Source organism: Lithobates pipiens, unplaced genomic scaffold, assembly GCF_037356315.1.
Source record: "Lithobates pipiens isolate NorthernLeopardFrog02 unplaced genomic scaffold, aLitPip1_a1.2 Scaffold_8, whole genome shotgun sequence".
Lineage (NCBI taxonomy): Eukaryota > Metazoa > Chordata > Amphibia > Anura > Ranidae > Lithobates > Lithobates pipiens.
Window position 1 is genome coordinate 138,497,738 of NW_027507903.1, and position 24,651 is coordinate 138,522,388.

At 41.1% G+C, this 24,651-nt stretch overlaps 1 protein-coding gene across 5 annotated transcripts in view; it reads right to left on the bottom strand.

The window, feature by feature from the left end:
- Nucleotides 1-293: 293 nt before the first annotated feature.
- Nucleotides 294-24,651, bottom strand: part of PFKFB3 (6-phosphofructo-2-kinase/fructose-2,6-biphosphatase 3) — a gene marked incomplete at its 3' end in the record, with an annotated part of 147,150 nt that continues 122,792 nt past the window's right edge. The window contains 9 exon segments of one of the 5 annotated variants that reach the window (XM_077473567.1): nt 294-440; nt 533-740; nt 1,300-1,424; nt 1,526-1,582; nt 2,521-2,595; nt 2,676-2,742; nt 3,568-3,664; nt 5,042-5,167; nt 11,249-11,564. In XM_077473567.1, the coding sequence (XP_077329693.1) occupies nt 294-440; nt 533-740; nt 1,300-1,424; nt 1,526-1,582; nt 2,521-2,595; nt 2,676-2,742; nt 3,568-3,664; nt 5,042-5,167; nt 11,249-11,327 (981 nt within the window). 5 annotated transcript variants of the gene reach the window in all.

The following is a 24,651-nucleotide window of genomic DNA, read 5'->3' on the forward strand; positions in this document are numbered from 1 at the left end:
CTTTTCCCTTACAGGTATGAAAAAGAAAAAAAAAGAAAAAATTTCAGCAGGTTTACTACCGCTTTAAGCATAAAAAATAAAAACCCACATAACTTATAGAAGGATCTGCATTAAAAGATTTTAGCAACTGGACTTCATATGGTTAAACAAAACCCAATGCCCACCCAGTGTAACTCATTGCGATATGTGCAGAATGAACACAGATGTATATCCAATTATGTAACTTTAACTGCTGTGTCACAATTACAATTATTGGGGGAGGCATTTGTAAAGAATTCAAATGGTCTACTTACTGAATCCAGTTCATTTAAAGCCTTCCACTGCTCATAAGGCACTTTTAGAGCTTCTGCAGTCTGGATGGTTCTCTTGAGTTGACTGGTCCACACTTTAAGCTCCTTTAGGTTCTGTTCCTCAATATATTTCTTGAGGGCAATGGAAAACTAAGACGAAATAAAATACTATTACAGCCACCAGTTAGGCATTTTTAATGTAGTTCACACTTTTATTACAAATGGATAGCTCAAATATTTACCTTTTTGCCTCGCTGGGACAACCCAGAGTCCCCACCAATCTTCCCTTTGATGTTGCTCTCACTTTCACCGGCTCGGCACAAATAGATGCAGCGAGGCTGGACGTGAATGTTCATAAGATAATATACAATCTTGCTCTGGATATGATCCTGAACTTTGTTTGCCAAAAATCTTCGGCCAACATCAATGACAATGATCATAGAGAGATCCCTGCCAGGGAAAACAAAGGAACGTATTAACCCTACTGGGTCATTCAGCATTACAGAACTAAGAGGTCGATTTATTAAAACTGGAGAGTGCAACACCTGATGCTACGGTGCAAGGAAACCAATCAGCTTGCAGGACTGTTGTCAAAACTTAAATTGAAGAAGCTGAATTTACAAACCGATTGGCTACCATGCCCAGCTCATCAGGTTTTTCTCCAGTTGTGTGTATTGCATACAGCAACTCAGAATCAGTCTTGCACTACTCTGGCTTCAATATAGTGGATACTGACTAGCTGCTATGAGCTGAAGCACTCACATTGTTTAATTAATCCAAGTCCATTTTCTTTATTGGGGAGTTTGTTTGTTTTGTTTTTTACAGTTCATATGATGTTCCTACAATCAAAGTGGTAAATGCATATTTGAAGTCGCTCTTATAAATCAGTGTGACAAATGCAATGAAGGAGGGATCTTCTACACGGTTTATAGGTGATGTGGTTTTTTGTACCCTATGTAGCATTGCATTGTGCATCGGCTAATAAAAGCAGGCAGGATTCAGGCCTTACCTGTCATGATCATCTGGATCAAGAGGCTCATACATGTTCTTGTAGCAGTTTATTCTCTTCATAAAGTCATCCAGTGCTTCTTTTGATGAACATCCTTTGTAGTCTGGGCTGGACAGTTTAACATCCTACAATTGTAACAAAGCATTACAATTACAATAATCCCCAACACACTTTAATAGGGCATCTAAGGAAACTGCTAGCCAGACAATATTAATTTGATACTTACCAAAACATTGCTGGCAACAACTGATGGATCATCACAGACAGATTCAATAAAGAACACCTGAAAAATAAAATGCAAACTTACTTAGGTGGAAATTTACTTTAATTTTTTTTGACAGAACAAACTGTCACGGTTGCTTCCCCCTGCCTTTCAGCACTTTTTTCTATTATTGTACACTAAGCCATGCACATGTAGCACAGTGTACTGTCTTGTCACAATTCTGTACAGGGACGAAGTTACTCCTGTGCACATGATTGGATTATACACATCATCCAGGCCTAGCCAGCCAATCAAGAGGCAAATGACTAGGAACCCAGAAGACAACAGAAAATGGAAGTGACTGAGGGGAGCATTGGAAGGAGTCATTTGCTAGGCAGACCTGCCTTAATGTGCAAAATATGCTGTGCAAACCAGGGCCCAAAAACGCTAAATTTGGTCTGGAAGTTTACTTTAGCAATTTAAAGTGTATCTATTGGATTTATTTTTTATTTTTTTTTAAAGGTTAAAATCTCTCCGTTTTTTATTCTCCTGGTGACCACTGTCATGCAGACAGCAAGTGTTGCGATAACCTTCATGCATTCTGTGCAACTTCCCCCTCAGTCCCCCCTAATACTTCCCCAAGCCTGATCTCGATCCTCTCCCAGGTCTCTTCCTAGCGACTGGCTGAGATGCAGGAGCCATTGGCTACCACTGCTGTTAATAACAGCCAATGAGGGAGTTTAACTGCGCTCTCCATTTCTTATGCTTGCAGAGATCCAGCACTCGGCAAGGGGAGAGGACCAGAGCACCAGGAAGGGGACCCGAGAAGAGGAGGATCAGGGCTGCTCTGTGCAAAACAACTGTACAGAGCAGACAAGTATGACTTATTTGTTGATTTGATTTAAGAAAAAAAAAATAAAAAATTAAAAATCTTTACAATGACTAAAAACAGAATTCATCAACAGCTCACTACTAGCAAGCATTAACAGAATTACCATGATCCATTTCTGTCAACTAACCTTAAAGTCATTCTCTTTGGCAAAATCAACAATCAGTGATCTTCTCTCTCTGGTTGTATTTGTGGCATCAAAGACCTGGAACACAAAGCCAAATTTAGTTATGTGCCATTTAAAAAACAGCTACACAGGAAAGAATGAAAAGAACCAGAACTTACAGCAATCTGTCCACCTTCCTCTTTCAGGTAGGATTTCACATCTTCTAAAGCGGCTAAGGCACAATGTCTGGTCAAAAAATCCAAATAAAAAAAAAATTACATTTAAAAAATAAAAAAACAGAAACAAGACACACTGCCTAGGGACAATCTCTTAAAGCGGAGGTCCACCCTAAAGTGGACCTTCCGCTCATTGGAATCCTCCCCCCCTCCGGCGCCACAATTGGCACCTTTCAGGGGGGAGGGGGGTGCAGGTACCTGTACAGTACAGGTATCTGCACCCACTTCCTGGATAGCTCTCTGCGGAAAGGGGCGTAGATTACGCCCCTTTCCGAAAGTCCCCCCGCTGCCTGCTGGGAAACACACAGATCCCAGAGGCAGCGGGTCCATCCTCATTGCGCAGTGCGACTCGCGCATGCGCAGTAGGGAACCGGGAAATGAAGCCGAAAGGCTCAACTTCCTGATTCCCATACCCAAGATGGCGGCGGCAGCCCCCGAGAGATCGGCTTCGGGTGCCGACATCGCGGGCACGCTGGACAGGTAAGTGTCACTATTTTAAAAGTCAGCAGCTGCAGTATTTGTAGCTGCTGGCTTTTAAAAAAAATAAAAAAAATAAAAAGACACGCACTCCCGGCGGAGTCCCGCTTTAACATCGTCTGATAGAATATTACTGTAGCCTGAAGCAGGTAGGAAAAAGTATTTTCTCTCCTACTGTATACACATCTTAAGCTTCTAGCAAGACACAGCGTATGTCAGTATGCGGGACTGATCTAGATAAGTGTGACGGCTTTTTTTTTTTTTTTTTTTTGCGGGAGGAGAGGCCACAGAGGGACTGTAATCATTTCAAAGGCATGCATCAGGCCATGATGAAATCTATAATAAAAAGTCCACCAACCTTCTGATATTCATGGCTTCTTGGTTGTCGGCGCGGAAAAAGTCATAAGAACTAAATTCTCTTACAGCTTCACGTCTGTACTCCCCAACATTGAACACTGGAAAAATCAAAAGATATTGGTATGCATTGTTAATAGAGTCAGTACAGAAAAGGTTATAATCCAAAGTTTCAGATGCCCATATCATGCTGTAATTTTCATAAAGCAATAAGTTTAAAAATAATTGCCAATGAGGAAAGGATGAAAGTGACACAAAACATGTACAGTTGTTTAAAAGTCCCCAAACAACTTAAAAAACTCAAACTTTGATATCAATAATTCTCATAACTCTTATTAACCCGACCTATGCTTTGCCCATGCAGGGTGTAGCAACAGGTTTGCATTAGCCAGGGGGTATTAATGCAAACCTGTTACACCCTGCTGCCTGCAGCAAAGAAATATTTCTGCATCCAAGTACCAACACTTCTATATGAGAGTTCATACCCCTTTGTGTAAGCTACAGCCTGAGCAGCTCCAGCTTACACATGGCGGCTGTTCCTGCTCCAAGCAGCTGAACAGAGCAGCGGGGCGAGTATGTTCTACTAGGGACTGGGAAATATGGTGAATGTTTTACTTTGCCCTGCATAGGCAAAGTAAAGGTTCATTTCTGTGTCATAAATTGGCTACAGTGAACTGTATTAGAATTGCAAAAATATTCATAAGCACTAAAAGGATTATAACGTGGCAAGCACTATTCATGCACTCCTGAGCATTTTTACTCACAATCATAGCGTGCCTATGCAACTCATTACTAATGTTTAGGTCTAGTTCACACCACAATTTCTGTTTCCCGGGTGCCTATCTGCATGACCGTTTTTGTTGCGTTCTGGTGCGTTATTTACCCTCTCATCTCAATTGAGGACATGTGCGTTTTTGATGCATTTTGCCACAGTCCATATAAAAGAAAAAAAATGCAACATGTTCCAATTTTGTTGAATGCATTGCACTGGTGTGAACTAGGGCCATTGGAAACTATGTTAAACACTCTTGTGTTTTTGATGCAGAAAAAAAAATAAAAAATAAAAAAAATAAAAAAAGGGAAATACACCAAATTCTAGAACAAATATGAGAAAAGACAAACTTTTCTTTTTTGTCTTAAGAGCTTATGCATATAGCCAATTAGGGCGGCTCACCGCACAGATCATCGAATTTCTATGCCATGTACAGCCAGGTGCGTTTTATCAACCACGGACAGAAGTCTGTAAAAATCAATGACGGCCTGACATTTCCACATTGAGCGATTAGCTGCAGTAAAGAATGACTGTGCGCCCCCTGACAGTTTACACATCGATCCTTGTGGGATTACATGCAAACAGCCGCCCTAAAGATGCAAAGTAGATAATAAAGAGCTGCTAAGACTGCTATAGGTGAGTGAATGGATGTTTCCCTGGGACAAGAGGAGCAGAGGAAGGTATATTGAAGAAAAATGCAGCTCACCTTTTGTAGGTACTCCGCTCCAGTTGAGGTAACGTGTCAGCTTCTTGGATATGTAAGTCTTCCCCCGGGCTGGTAGTCCAACCATTACAATCACAGTTGGGGAGTTAGCAAGCTGAGGACCACCAACTGAAAAAGAAGAGAAAAACATCCATAAGTTTCAAGTGCATATAAATGTATATTTTCAATAACAGGGTGGTGATGTACAAGCATGAAGCCCACCCATGATGGTAAAACTGATTGCTGCCAACTGTACAATAAGACAATGAGCTTCTCCACTGGGTTTGAGAATCAGCTGACTAAACTCCCTGGTAGGATGAGAAAAAAAAAAAAAAGTGAGAACTATGTACTTAGCTATTGGGACAGATAATTGGTTTATCCCAGACAGCACATATCGTCCATTCTATGCCAGGATGTTGGCACCAATCAACATTCCTGGCGCATTTGATTAGCACAAAAACAAAAGGGTGGTGGTCAGCAACAAGCAGTGCTCAGGGAAACCGTTCCTACTACCTTTGTCTCCTAATTACATAGTTCACAGCTTCATGAGTCACTGGTTTTCATTAAGACGTGACTGTCATGTTAATAAATTCTAGTTTGCTTTGTAATTATGTAACAATTTCTATAAATAGGTCACATACCTATTTATAGAAATTGTCACATAATTACAAACCAAAACTAGGCCCTACAAGTAAATATAAAAAATAAAATAAAAAAAGTATCATTTTACAATTTTACTCACAGATCTGATAGAAAGATATCTAGTACAAGTTATGTAAACTGCCCTATTAGATGTGGTGTAAATTCAGCACTGCATCTAAAAGCGCAACCCGTCCATGCAAACTGATTGTGGCGTGTATGTTAAGTTAACGACACCCCACAATTGGTTTACACAGCATGATTGGATTCTGGTGCGTAAAAAAAAAAAAAAAAAAAAAAAAAAAAAAAAATTATAATAAAAAGGTCCTGCACCAGTTTGGTCCATACAAATCCATGGCACCCCAGTGACACCTAATTCGCACAGGAATGTAGTGCAAGTCCTATGCAAAATACATGCAGAGCTTGCCCCACAGCAGTGTGAACCCGGGCTTTAAAGGGGCTATTGAGATTTACTTGGTAGTTAAATAAAGTTTCTGTCTTATCTCAGGAACACAAAGAAGCCCCACTGATCCGACTTTTCGCCCTTCCTTTTGTGTGTTAATTAGATCTGTCCAGCTAATTACAATGAAAGTCTTCCCCAAGTATCCCACTCATAGCCCCAGGCATACAAACCTAGCAGGTGCAGATAATAAATCTCCAGTAACCCACCCAGCCGTAAACCACAAAACAAACCTTAAATTGCAACCTAAAAGGACATAATGAGACCCTTTCCTAGAAAAATGGTCAATTCCAGAAATTGTCAAAAAAGTGACACCCCCCCCCCCCCCCATGACGATAGTTTTTATCCCCCCCCCTCTCTCCCATACAACACAAAATTGAGCAAAATAATTGTTAGCCAACTTACTATTGAGTAGCCCCTGCATTTCTTCCAATCTGGTGAATAAAACTGGTCTGATAGCCAAGCGAGAAGGACCACGTCAGGCAGCTCAGACTAATATTCACTAGACTGGGGCAGGATGATCATGCATATATAAGAATTGGCATGTAATCTGATAATAGGCTTATATCCACTAGCCTGTCACCCATAACTTGTGTGAATGACAAAAGGAGGCGGAGGGGTTAAGTCATCCGGTGAGCAGTAGACAGGTGTCATGGCTGCACACGAACAACTAATAGGCATATTATCAACACGACTGTTGGGTCCATTTAGCTTAATAAAAACTGTCCTAATGCAGCCAGATCTAAAGTCATACTAAAAAGTGGCAGCTAGAGAATGAAATGAGTAATCGAGGAGTTACAGGAGAAAGCTCTTCTTGATGACTCTTTGGATGGCCAGGAGTAGATGGAGGTCTCACCAGGACAAGTATCAAGACATCTGTCCATCCTCCAATTAGCTGCACATTGCTGGGCTTAATAGCAACCTTCTTACTAATGCAACCATTAGAAGTGTCAATTACCAAGCCTCTTTTATGGCCCAAAGACCACTACCAATACTAGAATCAGCTGATATGCACTAATTGTAGGTTGAACGCACTACATTACAGAAATAAACTTTATTGGATAAAATCCATGAAAGTCCATGCACAGATCATAAGTATAAGCCGATATCAGATAAATGTTAATGTAGGAAGCGCTTAGTCATAAGTTTATGACAAAAGTTTATACTTTATGTAATAGAGTGTGTTCAACCTGCAACTTCTGCATATGTGAAGTGCCACGATCACGGATCAGACAGCACCAGATTGTGTGGTGTGGGGGCTTACATTGGAAGCGCTCACCTGGCCTGACATTTGATCTGCAGCTTTGGATATTTCTAGAATCAGCGGCATTCTTTGCTTATAATCAGGCCATTTTTAGGAAGCACTTGCTTCTCCCATCTATAGGGGAAATTTACTAAAACTGGTGCACACAGAATCTGGTGCAGCTGTGCATAGTAAGAAACCAGGGGGGTTATTTACTAAAGAAAATCCACTTTGCACTGCAAGTGCGCTGTGGATCCGAGGGGGGAATTGCAATTTTTGCGAGTGCGAGTACCGATACTTGTTTTGAATAGAAATGGGGAGTATAATTCCTGTCTAAATTGCATAAGGTTTCCCGCACCGCTCCTGTGTGAACCCAGGCTGTAGTCACTATGACAAGCCTAGGTTCATACAGGAGCGGTGGGGGAAACTCTGCAATTCAGACAGGAATCGCACCCCATTCTGTTCAAATCCCATGTGATTTGCATCGGTGCAAACCTATTTGTTGCAAAAGCTTAAATGGAGAAGGTGAAGTAAGAAGCCGATCGGTTCCTATGCACAGCTGCATCAGTGAAATCTCCCCCCATTTGTAGAAAAGGGAAACATTTGCCATCACAGGTCCGGTCACTGCACACAATTCAGAATGGATTGATTAATCTAGTCCATCTAGGATGCAGCCATCTGCTGAGTCACTCTTCATTCATGTACTGTCTATTTTGTTGCCCCAAGGGACACAGCTGTCAGTGTCTGGAGAGTGAAAGCCACATCCATTCTAATGAACGCGATTTTTGTGCAAAAAGCTGCAATGGCTTACAAAAAAATAAATAAAAAACACCCCAACACATGATTTTAGAGACCCTGACCACGTTCAATTACACTTGACAAAATACAGTATATAGCACATTTGTTTTGCCATTATTGCTCTGCCGTCCATCGCTATGTAGAACGGCTGGTGTTCAGCACAAGCAGAAGAGTGCAATGTTTGTCCAATACCTCCAGCTTCCTTTCAGTGATAAAACAGCTAGCATCAAACAGAACATGCCAGCATGCTTAGTCACGGGATCCGTGGAGTGGATTGAAGAGGACAAATATCTGACGCAGCCATTTACATAGGTAAAATATGTAGCTGGAGAGAAGAAAGCCGAGGTTTATATAGGCAAAAACCAAACAGGATGCACCACCGACATCTAAAGACAACATAGAACGCTTTCCATGCAAAGCAGTCCAAAATCTTTACATTTTATTAGCTTGTAATAACCAAAATAAAATGAAGTGGTGGCACATAGGCTGGATGGAGAATGGACTATAGACTATTCCTAATCCCGAATGAACCTTCACAGAGGACGCCGCCTAAATGACTTTAGGATTACTAATCCGGACAAAACGTCTACCTGCCAAGTTTGACTTCTACCGGACATCATCTGGCTACACGTGATGCCGGATTAGCTGGTCTTCTCACCACTACCTGACGGGAAAAAAAGAACACTGATGCAAAAATCTACCAAATAAGCTCCTTTGTTTACGGTTTCAGAAATCCTTGTACTGACCCTTGGTTTAAAAGAAGCCTGCGAGTACAGAAATATAATGGCCAATGTTGGTGTCCCAGATCCTGACTTTTATACTTATGGAGCCACTGACCTGGAAAAAGCATGCAGTCTGTGAAGTGGGGAAAAACATAAAAAGTCAGCAGCTCTTGCAAACATATGAGGAAAGCCTTGAAGAACAAATCAGTAGTGGCAGCTCCTAGAAGCCCATCCTAACAGGCTTTTTTTTGGTGCCCCCATCACCAATTTTGGACCATCTATGCCAGTGATGGCGAACCTTGGCACTCCAGATGTTTTGAAACTACATTTCCCATGATGCTCACCTATACTGCAGAGTGCACGAGCATCATGGGAAATGTAGTTCCAAAACATCTGGGGTGCCAAGGTTTGCCATCACTGATCTATGCCATTCTGACTCCTCCCTCCAACCACTTTGCATAAAATTATACATTTACCATATATGCTGCAGAAATCTCCTTACACTGAGTCTGGCTGCAGCCATTTTAACTATGGCCAGCTGAAGCTGCTGCCTGTTCACTTCCTGGATTTACACAGGAGGCACACCTCCAGCTCTGCAGCTCTTATTGGCCCTCTTATGACTCACTCCCCCCCTCCCTTTCTGGCAAACACAGACAGAGCTGTGTATGATATGATAAGCCTAGGCTTTTTACCAGACAAGAAACAGGAAGTGGGCAGTATAAGCTATTTACTGGCAGAAAATAATAATAAATAATTTACTATCCAAAGTTATAACAAAGGCAGAAGATTTAATAAACGGAAAGTTTTTTTTGTTTTGGAGGATTAGATGACTGAAGTTCCGCTTTAAAAATGTTGGGGTTTGGTATGTCTTGGGAAGCAGGTTTGAGAGGCTATGAACCAAGAGCTTCATCCCCAGCACAACCATATATCAGGATCAGCAAAAAAGAACTGGACACTGAATTCTCATTTTGTACAAAGTTCCAATTAATACCTGAACAAGAACCAGTAAATGAGAAGAATCATGAAGATTAAACATAACATCAGTACTATAGAGAGACAATTTATCTGTTAAATGAAAATCCCGAAATTACAAGACTGATCAATCAATGTTTTATTACCCTCTGTCATAGGAGAAAAAATATATCACAGAATCTTCATAATACAACATCGCCAATTAAAACCCGACAGCAGCACTGGCCTACATCTTCTGTCATTAAACAGCAGCAAACACTAATATTATATATATATTTTATAAGATGCAGAAGGGGTTAAAACCCCTCCACCAGGTTAATTTTCTGTAGTGTGCAAATTTCTATTCCCTCTCCTGAAAGGGAATTCCCCAACTCTGTGACCCCACAGGAAGACTTTCCTCACCTCTTGTTGTGGGGACAACGCCAACACTTTGGATTTCCACTCACATTCAGTAACAAAGATCACCAATAAAAAAAATAAAAAGGGGTGAACCTCCTCAGTGGGGAGGGGGGGCAGATCTTACACCCCCCCCCCCATGCCTGAAGACACATCTAGGGCCTTTTGCACAGGGACACTAAAACATCACCATTTGTTACTGATCTAAAATGCAGCACCTTGTTTTTAAATGGACTTCTACACACAGATTTTTTTCCCCTCGATTTACGCATCTGTGTTGTTGGGCAAAAATTTCAAATGTGTAATTATATATATTAAATAAAGAAACATAACCCAAGAAAAGCCAGAAGAATTTCTACCATGCACATAAATTATACAGCCATTCTGCAGGAATCCTCCTCCTGGGACATTTCTCCCCTCCTCCATAGTGAATAGATGGAGATCAGGAATGTGAGTCACCAGCTGATCAGAGCATTGATGCTTCCATCACCATCTCCTCCTCCAATCAGTATGGGTTCAGGATCAGCAGCCCCTGCACAGCTGATGCCAACACAAAAAAAAAAAAAGCCTCCCCATCCTCGAGATCTAATCCGGGGTCACCCCTCTCCCGATCATCCACCTCACTGGAGGAGCTCTATGCAGGTGAGCGAAGGTCTTCGTCCTGCGCACCCTCACTACAGCATACTGTGACGTAAATAGTCGGGCACTGCCATCCTGCAGCTCGCTCTGTATGCCGGTTACGTAGATCGCAATGACGACAGCGGGCGGTGTGTGCTGCATCCTAATCCGCCGAGCGATCACCACCCTGCCCTTCCGGATTATAGAGCGGTGATTGGAGGGATTAGTGGGCGAATCCTGTCCGATCTTCAACCTGATCGCCCCCCCCCCCCTCCCCACCGATCACCCCATCACACCCATCACCGCCTCCCCAGCGATCGCCCCCATCCCCGGTACACCGATCCCCTCCCCGGTCCTCCTACCATTGATGGGCATGGTGGGCTCCTCATCCTTGGGCAGCCAAATCTTCTTCATCCGGTTTTGCATGAGCTCCATAGGCATAGTCCCGGTGTAGTGGTGGGTGATGCGGTGTATAATGGGGCGATCAGTACAGGGCGCACATGGCCGGCACGGCTCTCCTATAGATGATGATAAGTGTGATGATCTGTACGGGTGGCGGCGGTGCCCTGTGATTGGTCAGTAGCTGAGTTCTTTCTCTCTCGGTGTCTCTTCCAGTAAGTGATGAGGACACGAGCTCTGCTCGCTGTAAAAAATCCCAGCCGGCAAAAGGAGAAACGTGATCCCCGTGACGTCACCCGCCCACTTTCTTCACCTGCCGCTCGGTGCTGTCCACTAGCGGCCAAATCACACAACTACACGGCGAAGGTAGCGCTGCGCGCTGCACGTACCCATTAACCCCTCACAGGCTGGAGGGGGGGAAGGGGCTTCCCAATTTCTCTGACCTTCTCAAATAGCACCGCTGTGTGTGTTCATGATTTCCTATAACTTGTGTCTACACGGATTTCCTATAATAACGAGGCAGGGGCACTGTAGAAGATATTCAAGACGTATCCCATAAATAAGAGGATAAAGTCCCATACACACGATCGCAAAATCGAACAAAAAAAATATCGCTTTCAGCGCGATCGGACAGTAATCTGATCCTTAGTACGCAGCTTTCATGAGCTGATCACAACAGTTTATCTGGAATTATGGCTCGTATACACGATCAGAAAATCCTACGAAAAATACCACTTTGGAATAGATCGTGCGATAATCTGTACACAGATTTTGAGAGCCAATCACAACAATTCGTGATTTTTTTTTCTGATGGGACAAACAAAAATGTTTCTTGTATAATACCAGATCGTCCAATTTTTGTTTAATGAGTAGTCGTTCAAAAATACAATATAAACACATTACAACACATGACATCATACGAGAATTTTCGTAACTTTAGTAAACTCTTAATTTTCGATATGAGACTAGCATGCAAAAAAAAAAAGCGGACGATAATTCGCCCGATAATCTCATTGTGTGTACCAGGCATTATCAAAACACGAACAATTTTCTGGTGCAATTTTTGTTTAACCACTTGTCACCCGTCCACCATCAAATGCCGGAGGCGCGGTGCGGCTCTCGTTCTGGGTGAAAGTCATATGACGTCACCCCTGAAAGGCCGCTCTTGCGCGCCTGTCACGGAGGTGGTCGGTAATCATCTCTCATCGCCTCACACTGACAGAGTGTGTGGCAAGGAGAGCCAATCAGCTGCATCTCCTCACAGGGCACACCAAGACACGTAAACAGGGCACTGATCATCAGTGGCCTGATTACAGTAAAGCACCAGCAGTACCCAATCATTGCCACCAATCAGTGCCACCAATAAGTGCTCATCACTGCTACCAATCAGTGCCCATTAGTGATGCCATTCAGTGCTGCCTTTCAGTGCCCATTAGTGATGCCATCAGTGCTGCCTATCAGTGCCACTTATTAGCCCACACCAGTGCCGCTTCTCAGTGCTCATCAGTGCCACATATCAGTGCCACCTATTAGTCCCCATAAGTGTGGCATATTAGTGCCTCCTTCACAGTGCCCATAAGTACCACCTCATAAGTAGTGATTAAATAACACCAAAAGAAAGCTCTGTTTGTGTGAAGAAAATTATAATAATGTGATATGGGTACAGTGTAGCGCGACCGCGCAATTGTCATTCAAAGTGCGATAGCGCTGAAAGCTGAAAAATGGCTTGGGCAGGAAGGGGGTGAAAGTGCCCGGTATTGAAGTGGTTAATCAGTACAGTATTCATCTGGAAAAAAAAAATGGGAAGAGAAACACTGTGTATGCTCAGAAATGAAAGACTACAGGACATCACTTCCAAAGTGTCATACGAGAATTTTCGTAACTTTAGTAGCCTCTTCATTTTCGATATGAGATCAGCATGCAAAAAACAAAACAAAAAAAACAGACGATCATTCGTTCCATAATCTCATTGTGTGTACTAGACCTTAGTCTTCATTTCAGGACAGGAGGCCGAGCCAAGAAAACCATCGCTTCCAGCCAGAAACCTCCACTGTGTACAGCAGATCCAGTCTAATATACATGCAAAGTTCTCAGTGCGATAATCATCAAATACTAATATAATAATAAGATGATGATGAGCCACAAGGTTCTTGCCACGTCTGGTACCCGATACCACCTTACCAAAGGCTGTATTGATGAACCTCTTCCTGCCTATAGTCTTCTATTCTAATTCAAAACATAATAAAAAATAATAATGCAATAAATAATAATGAGCCATCTAGAGAGGTGACTGTCAAATGCCACTTATAAGGTGATATTTATATTCGAAGTGCCCTGATGAGGTGTACAGGTGGCGAGATGTGATCTATATCTCCTTCATGCATTTCACACCTCTATACAGGCAAACAACCTATTTGTAACCACAAATATAAGCTGATATTATTACTTATTCACTGATCATCACCGATTGCTGATAATGTTCACAATCCACTTTCAGCGCACCATTTGACATGTCAAATGATAGTCTATATAATATATATACAATATATATCAAATCATAGTCTATATAATATATATACAATATATATAAAATCATAGTCTATATAATATATATACAATATATATCAAATCATAGTCTATATAATATATATACAATATATATAAAATCATAGTCTATATAATATATATACAATATATATCAAATCATAGTCTATATAATATATATACAATATATATAAAATGATAGTCTATATAATATATATACAATATATATAAAATGATAGTCTATATAATATATATACAATATATATCAAATCATAGTCTATATAATATATGTACAATATATATATAAAATGATAGTCTATATAATATATGTACAATATATATAAAATGATAGTCTATATAATATATATACAATATATATCAAATGATAGACTATATAATATATATATACAATATATATATAAAATGATAGCCTATATAATATATATACAATATATATCAAATGATAGACTATATAATATATGTACACTATATATTAAATCATAGTCTATATAATATATGTACAATATATATCAAATAATTGGGGTTTATTTACTAAAGGAAAATCCACTTTGCACTGAAAGTGCACTCGGAAGTGCAGTCGCTGTAGATCCGAGGGGGACATGCAAGGAAAATAGAAAATAGAAAATAACATTTTAGCTTCCACATGATTGGATGATAAAATCAGCAGAACTTCCCCTCATTTCAGATCTACCCCTTAGATTTAGAGCGACTGCACTTCCAGCGCAAAGTGGATTTTTCTTTAGTAAATAACCCCCATAGTCTATATAATACATATACAATACATATCAAATGATAGTCTATATAATATGTGTACAATATATATCAAATGATAATCTATATAATACATATACAATATATATCAAATGATAGTCTATATAATACATATACAATATATATCAAATGATAGTCTATATAATATATGTACAATATATATCAAATGATAATCTATATAATACATATACAATATATATCAAATGATAGTCTATATAATATATATACAATATATATCAAATGATAGTCTATATAATATATGTACAATATATATCAAATCATAGTCTATATAATATATGTACAATATATATCAAATCATAGTCTATATAATATATGTACAATATATATCAAATCATAGTCTATATAATATATGTACAATATATATCAAATCATAGTCTATATAATATATGTACAATATATATCAAATCATAGTCTATATAATATATATACAATATATATCAAATCATAGTCTATATAATACATATACAATATATATCAAATCATAGTCTATTGCCGGCAACGGCACTAAACCAATTGGTGTGATGCCGACTTTTGTGGCGCCGCACCCATTTCCAAAAGTCGTTTCTGCACTTCTTTTGGCGACTTCGGGGGGATTCCAATAGAAATCCGTACATGAACCTGCACAGATATCTTTCAAATCCCCCCCCCCCCCGAAATCGCACTGAAATGCGGGTTTGAAATCGCGTGAGTTCAGCTGAACTCGCATGATTTCAAACCCATGTTCAGTGTGAACGAGGGCTAAGCTTGGCCATACACTATACAATCTAATGCCGGCCATATGGATCAGCCAGTTCAGCCGAATGTTGATCCATGTATGGGCAGGGAGGTTGTACAGAAGTCAATCTGCTGAGCCCTGTCTGATTTTCCCATCTCAATCATCATCGCTAGCTATAGCCGGCAGCACTGATCAATGTATTCTGATGGTGGGGAAGTCTCCCTACTGTCAGTATACAATAGCTCAGCGGGGAAGATTCCCTATGTGTGAATGAGGGAATTGAGTCTTTTTTTTTTTCCCCCATTAAGCCTGTGGGTAGAACAGAAAAAAAAGACTCATCTATGCCAAAGACCCCACACACTATTAGATTTTCTGCAGATTTTTCTCTTCAGATTTACTAAAACCTAAGCATTTCAGTTTGTATGCAATCAGGCAGGCCCTTGCACTACATGGTTTTGGTTCACATATTTGCAGTCCGGATTCCGGTGGGTTTCTCTTCATCGGTTCTGGTGCGATTCAGATGAGAATTTTTTCCTGAATTTGCAACCTGAATCGGACCCAAAAACACACAGGGTGCTTTTTGAAACCGTGCTGCGGCCGCCCCAGACATGTGTGAACAAGCTCCATTGAGAACCGCTCACATTTACGACATGCGAATTGGATGCGGTTTAAAATGCTTCCAATTCACAAATAAATAAACCCAGCCTTAGTGTATGGCGCTTTGAATGTATTTTTTCCCTGAGAAGCAATCGATTGATAATATGAAATCGTTCTATACAGGAGAATGTAGAGTGTATGGCTGATGCCATCAGCACTGTCCTGGGCTTTGATGTGATGATATAACAGTCGTGTCATCCCAGTCCTCAGGACTCCCAGTGATGAGTGTGTGTATTCTGTTACCATGGTGATGTGATTGCTCATTGTCTGCCCGGAGATCCCATCACAGGGTAGGAGTTGGGGATTGTCTCTTCTTCTATTGTAATGTAAGGAAGGGGGAGGGGAGGGGGATTCAGTTAGAAATAGTGTGATGATGAGCTGTGATTGGTCGGAGAGGAGAGTATAGAGCAGACAGGTGGTCAGCACCTGGGGACCCCTCCCTCCTCAGCCATACAGATTCTTCTCTCTTCATTGTCTATACAAGGAGAAGACATGGCAACTCCTCCTGTGTGCGCAGCATGATAATACCCCCTCCCACCCCGCCATGTGGAGTAGGCTGGCAGTCAGGGGGGTTGGCTGACAGGAGGGGTCCTCACCCCGGCCAGAGCTCTGCATGGTTCCCGCACGTCCCTCACGTTCCCCCATGAAGAGAGGGAGAGGGGGAGGGGCTCCTCGGTTCTGCCGCTCCCCCTCCTCACCCTGCATGACTCCCTCAGCATCCTTCCCTCACACCGAGCAACCAGCACAGTCCCATCACCTCCTCCATACACCGCCCTGCATGACTTCTCCCAGCAGTGGGGGTCGTATAGTATCGGGGGGGGGGGGGGGGGTGCAATGTTTAAACAGTTACTTTTACTAACCCCCCTCTCCTCTCCCCCATGTCATTAACATTTCTCTGACTGTTAGGTGTTGCTAAGCAGTGAGGGAATGAAGTATGAGAGCAACTCATCACCAATGTATCAAACTATCTATCTATCTATCTATATATACACACACACACACACACACACAAAGAGAATATTATCATACCCTATGTCCTATATATTCTATACATAATATATAAAATATAAAAATACATTATACCACATCATATATGTTACATTGTCTATACAAGATGTATACAGTATTCACATGCATTATACTATATCATATGTGCTGTATATATATAATATATGTGCAATATAGAAATACATTATACAATATTATATGTTATATATTCTATATATATTTACACTATAAATACATTATACCATATCACATGTGTTATATATTCTATATAATATATGTGAAATATAGAAATACATTATTCCTTATCATATATATTATATATTTTATACCACATGCGTAAAATATCCAAATACATTATACTATATCTGAGGTGTAATATATTGTATATAGATTATAGGATATCATACTGTATGTTTTATATATATTATACATAATATGTGTAAAATATCCAAATACATTATACTATATTTTATGTGTTATATATATATATTTTTTTTTCTTCTTTCTTTATATTCATTCATTCTATAATATATGTACACTATACAAATACATTATACTATATCTTATGTTTTATATATATTTGGCAATATATGTAAAATATACAATATCACATGGGTTATATATTTTATAATATATGTACAATACATTATTCCTTAACATCTACATTATATATTCAATACCACACATGTAAAATAACCAAATACATATACTATATCTAATGTGTAATATATTCTATATGTATACAAATAGATTCCAGCATATCATACCGCATTTATTATATCTTTATACATAATATGTGTAAAATATCCAAATGCATTATGCTCTATCTTATGTGTTATATATTCTATACACATATATATAAATAGCTACATTATTCCATATCATCTATGTTACAGATTCTATGTCATATACATAAAATACATATACTATATCTTTTGTGTTATATATTCTATACATAATATATGTATAATGTACAAACACATTATACTATCATATTTGTTGTTTATGTGTTTTACTGTATATTCTATACCATATAGATAAAATATCCAAATACATTATACAATATCATATATTCCATATAGAATTTATGAAAGATTTACAAATACATAATACCGTATCATAAATATTATATACAGGAGCATGCTGTCACCTCAGACAACAGTTTTTCATTGCTCACCCCTCCCTGTGTGACCACCCCCCATGCCACCCCATTGTCACTGCCCCCCTTTGGTTGCCAGAATGCTGGCACAGCACACAATGATGATGTGTCCTTTCCACCATCCTAGTGACCAATGACTGGGCACATCATTGGTTACTGGGACTCAGGCAATTTGGATATACAGCATCATCATTACTTGTTATGGAGAGGGTCTTGGTAACCGGCTCAGTAACATTACTGAGTGTATACAGGGTGACATTACTGAGCTGCAGTGAGGATGAAGTGTCAGCTATGGACAGATCAGCCTCAGCAGTGCCACCCACCTCACTGGCCATTCACAAGGCGCTGCGCGACTCGCGAATGCACAGACGGAAACCAGCAGTGAAGCCGCAACGCTCCTCTGCCGCTTTCCCTTAGTTAAAATGGCGGTGGCTGCACCCGATCTTATGGATGGATCAGCCTGGGGGGGGGGGCTGACATTGTGGGCTCCCTGGACAGGTAAGTGTCCTTATTAAAAGTCAGCAGCTACAGTGTTTGTAGCTGCTGACTTTAAAAAAAAAAAAATTTGTGGCTGGAACATTGCTTTAGTAAGGAATAATGCCTCCAGTTGATCTCCAGCTGAAGGCATCTCGTCTAATAACCCATACACACGATCAGAAAATCATACAAAAAATACTGCTTTTGAAGCGATTGTATGATAATCTGATCGTTAGTACACAGCTATCGAGAGCCAATCACAACAGTTAATCCGATATTAGCTGACGGGACAAGCACAAAAATGTGTCTCATATGATATTGATACGATTTTCGTTTAATCAGTACAGTTTTTGTATGAAAATACAACACATTACATCACTACTGAATTATTGTTCTGGCATATGAGTAACCTCTTCATTTTTGATATGAGATTAGCATGCAAAAAACCCCCAAAAAACAGACGATCATTAGTCCATTATGTCGTAAAAAATGTGCAGTTGAGCCATGTTTTTAGCACCTACCCAACCCCCCCATAAACTGGAAATGGCAGCGGATGATGGTGTTTACATTCTCTGGTCGCAATGCTTCACTTCACACCTGCAGCAAAAGCGAGCATGTCGTAATCAGTGGGCGACAAGCCCACCAATGACCCATTCAAGCCAACAGGGAAGCGCAGCAAAACCCAACATCCACACGCGATGCACACAGTTGTGGTGTATTTGTCAGCAAAAATGGGATTAATACAGGTGGCGAGGAGGCGTCACGTCACCTTCTCACCACCTGTCAATCACCTCTGAAAAACTATCCACATGCAGATGACTCGAGAGGGGCAGCAGATTTAGACATCTCTGCTTTGCTTTTGACTTTACCACCTAAACATCCAATTGGCTAGGTGCAGAAGTGTTTATTAAAGCCCAAATTCACTTTCTTTTTGAGGCTGGGTTCACACTGGTGCGATCACAGAAATTGCATGTGATTCGCACGGCATTGCTCTGCACATCACATGCAATGTCTGTGCGATGCAAATTCAGCCATACAAATGTATGGCTGAAATGGCATCGCATTCGCACCAAAATGGCGCAGAACCCTTTTTTTTTGCTCCGCACTGGAATGTGAACACCCATGAATACCCATGCGAACCGATTCCCTCGCTCAGATGATGTGCACTGTCACATGTTCCAGGAGGCAGACTCAGAGTACCAGAAAGTAAAGGGAGATGGATTAATTTGCTTTAAGTGAAAATGGCCACCGTGAGAAGATTGGAGAAGATATAAAAAAAAAAGGTACACTCAGAATGAAAGGAAAAAAGGGGAAAACTCTGGTTTAAAGAGAAAAAATTCCATTGAGGAAGGCGTTCATAACTTAAAAACAAACGAAAATTTCCCAGCACACATGACTTTACAAAGTCCCTTCTTGTCAGGTCTGGGCTCAGCCCTTCCTTCTCTGAGCTGGCTGCTCAGCTGTCGGTTAATTGCCAGTTCCTATCTCTCCACAGCTACTCACCTGTTGATGATATCCTGCTTGTCAGACCTGCCTACTTAAGCCATCCAGCCCAGTGGATCTCTGCTTTTGCCTTGGGCAACATCACAGAGACGATCTCCTGTGTTCCTATTTAAATACTTGCTTGGCTGACATCCATTCTGGCTCCAGATCCTGTTTGCTGTTCTACTACACTGATCCCTGACTTTCTGACTTGGCTGACTATCCGTTCCGGTTTCCAAAATTTGACTATGTTTGTTCTTTTTACTCTTATTATTAAACAAGTGTGATTTAACTGTACTTCTGTCTCGGTCTGATTTCATGGTTTCTGACACCTCTATTGCTCTAAGTCACCTCCAAATCTATTTAATTTCATTTTTGTTGCTGTGATCTGACTTCCTGTTATGTAGGAATGCGGCCGCTTTCTCTTGCTTACTTTTAAGAGGTCCGATGAACTCTAAACAGAGGCATATGTATAGGGGTTGCAATTTCGACCAGGACCCATGCTTCATAGTTTCATAGTTTCATAGTTAGTTAGGTTGAATAAAGACACCAGTCCATCCAGTTCAACCTGAGTGAGTGTCTACAATTGTCCCTTTCCCTGTACCTTGCTACACCCACATCCCTATCCTCAAGGAGCCCGCAATCCAAGGTCCCCATTCATATACTAGGGCCAATTTTGGACAGAAGCCAGAAGCCAATTAACCTACCTGCATGTCTTTGGATTCCCCCTGTACACCTGGATAGGAAGAGCAGCGTGGGTGCTATATAGAGGAACTGATCCCCTCCATTTTCCTCCTGCAGCTGCTGAAAGGCAGCCACTCCAGGTTCTGGAAGGATCCTGACAATAATATTGGGATCTGCCCAGATGCCTGACAGACAGCTGGTTCAGCCTCTGAGAGCCTGAGCCAGCTGCTTCCAACCCCTCCAAAGCCCATTTCTCCAGTGAGCGCTGGAGGATCAGAGCAGAGAGCTCTGACAGTAGTCATGTGATCACTCAGTTCTTGGGCTTAGAGCCGTAGGGGACAGCTGCAGAATCAGGCCAATGCTACAGTCACATAGATGAGTATGTGTGCTTGTTTGTTTTTTAATATCCCGCATTACTCCTTTACCTGAATAAAGTTCATAGTGTTTCATTTTAAACCAATTATGAAGTGTTATGGCCAATGACTATCCACTAACAAGTTGTCTGTTATATTTATTTTCCTAATTGCATATTGAGCTTGTTTGTTGCCTACTGCCGGCAATCCCCAAAAAATCCTGCAATTATCTATAGGTATCTGCTTGTTGCCAATACTAAACATTTCTAAAGGTGCCTTTGTTGTGATTGGGATTAGAGGTGGGGTCCACAAAACATCCTGGAAATGAGAGCAAACAGAAAATGTAATCTGTTAATTATATGCATCTCTGTGCTGTCCTTCACAAGCAGCGATGAGCTTGGGCGTGTTCAGATTAGGATCTGAACTCGCATGTGTGTGCGAGCGCACCAGGAGCTGTCACCCATACAGGTCAATCATCTATATGTACCCCTTGTATACTGTACATGCAGCTGCGATGTGGGGAGTGCCCCAGCTGCAGATGATTAGACCATACAGATAACAGCTTCCTGGAGGCTTACATGTGTGGGTCCTAGTCCAAAACACACCAGAGCTCATCACCCTTCCTAAGTTAGGCTATGTTCACACTGATCCAACACGAAAGTCATACTGCTTCCAATCCGACTTTGCCCTGCGACTTCATGTCTGACTTCCATGCGACTTCAATGTACAGGATCCCACTTTGAGATGATTGCGACTTGTCGCTTGACCAATTCCTTTTCTTCTGGTATGGATGAAAACTCACGCCGACTTTATGAAAAAAAGAAAAATGCCGTGGAGTCCCCTACAGATTCATATCGGCCCTTTGAGTCTGGTATGGATCTTAAGGGGGAATCCCACACTGTTTTTTTTTTTTTTTTTGCTGCTTTTTTGATGTGGTGTTTACCTTCAAAATCCATACCAGACTTAAGAGGTCTAGTATGGTCTTGGGGGGGACCCCACGCTGTTTTTTTTTTTTTTTCAGTTTTGGCATGGGGGTTACCCCTCAAGATCCTCAGAGCACAAGTGGCATCAAACAAGTCGGATCAGTTAAGATGGTGATGATGACTTCCATTCAAATCAATGGGCTGAAATCGTGCCCAAATCAAAGTAGTGCATGAAGTATTTTCAAAGTCAGACCGACACACGTTGGACCAGTTAACCACTTTCGGACCGGGCCTTTTTGCTGGCTTAAGACCAGACCACTTTTTGGGATTTGGCACTGCGCTGCTTTAACTGACAATTGCGCGGTCGTGCGACGTGGTTCCCAAACAAAATTGAAGTCCTTTTTTCCCACAAATAGAGCTTTCTTTTGGTGGTATTTGATCACCCCTGTGTTTTTAATTTTTTGCACTATAAACAAAAAAGAGCGACAATTTAAAAAAAACGCATTATTTTTTACTTTTTGCTATAATAAATATCCCCCAAAAATATATAAAAACATATTTTTTCCTCAGTTTAGGCCGATACGTATTCTTCTACATATTTTTGGTTAAAAAAATAAGCGATTGTTGATTGGTTTGCGCAAAATTTATAGTGTTTACAAAATAGGGGATAGTTTTATGGCATTTTTATTAATAATTTTATTTTTTACTAGTAATGGCGTCGATTTTTATTGTGACTGCGACATTATGGCGGACACATCGGACATTTTTGACACATTTTTGGGACCATTGTCATTTATACAGCAATCAGTGCTATACAAATGCACTGATTCCTGTGTAAATTACACTGGCAGTGAAGGGGTTAACCAGGGGGTGGCAGTGTAGGGGTTAAGTGTGTCCTAGGGGCGTGTTACTAACTGTGGAGGGCTGGGCTGTGTGTTAGTGAACACTGATCTCTGCTCCAATCACAGGGAGCAGAGATCAGTGTCACTTGTTGCTAGGCAAGATGTAAACAGCATCTCCCCGTTCAGCCTCCCCGTGACACAATCGCGGGTATCCCCGCGGCGATCGAGTCTGCGGGACCCGCGACCGGACTCACAGGGGTTCCGACCGGCACCTGCACACGCGATGGCAGGGCGGCAATTTCAAATGGACGTACCTGTACGCCAATTTGCCTGCCCGTGCTATTTGGCCAACGTACATCGTCGTGCACCGGTCGGGAAGTGGTTAAGAAGACTCTCATAGGGAACCACTGATTATGATTATGACATGTCATGTGACTTCTGCGCTGGAAGTCAGAGCGTATGTGGGACCGGTGTGAACCCGGTCCCTACAGCTCTCTGAAAATGAATGCTGTAGGTGTCTAGCAGTACCCTTTCCTCAACATGTCCGGCTGGAATAAATGAATCACCGCAATGCAAGGCCAAGTAAGAAGAAGACTAGAAAAGTCTGCTGGAAGCCTTGACTGTACACAAGTTGTCACACAATGATGATACTGGATACATTGTCCAACTCACTGTGTGGCTAAACTGTTACTTTTTTGCTACTGAAATAAATTCCTGAACTGCAGAATGTATGGCTGGAATGCTCACAGTCAGGACAGATATGTCTAAGCCCCATTCACACTTTATTATTATACAAAATGTATATAGTGCCAGCAGTTTGCAAAGCGCTATACAATATCATTTTAGCATGTGTTTTTGTGCAATTCTCGACTTGCTACAATGTTTAGCATCATAAATCCCATTCTCTTCTACTGTGACTGTTCATATCCCTAAACTCAGTTCCTTGAAATGTCACATGAGCTTTTTTTGGTGCTGTGTCTAGTGTTTTTGGCCCCATAGACTTAAGTGGAAGCGCCTGTAAACATCTTACACAAGCATTTTTGGACATTTGTGCGCCTAAATAACTGTTCCCCTCTGCTCTCCTCCTCCCACCCCTCTGCTCTTCTCCTTCCCCCAGGAAGTCAAACTTATAAAAAAAAGGAGTAGGAAGACCTTGCTATGCTGGATAAGTAGGCATTTACCTGTAAGGTGCGAGCACACCTCCAATCTTTACAACACCAGAGATATGCAATACAGAAGTAGGAGCAAGAGGCAGACATCCTGGGTGACAGGAGATCCAACAGCAGAAGACAACACTACACCACAAACCAGGAAGAACATACGGGAAGGTGACGACATATTATTTAGGCCTCATGTACACTGCTGCTGTGTTTAGAGGTATTTCAAACGTCAAATGCAGCTAAGCATGGCTACCCGCGTGTAGGCGCGTTTTCGCCTAGTAGCATTTGTAAAGGGAAACATTTTATTTATTACTTTTGAGCCTGAAAAATGCTAAAAACACACCAAAAACTAAATTATCACTGTATGCAAGCTTGATATACCATGTGATATTCCCCTCATCAGCCAATTATGCTGTACACTATACACTACACTGCCAATTATGCTGTACACTATACAACTTGCATTACTTGACGCTGAAGTTGAATAGGAATTTCACTCAGACGGAAAACCAACAGATGGAGTCTCTTGTTAAGCGTGTGGTGCATCAA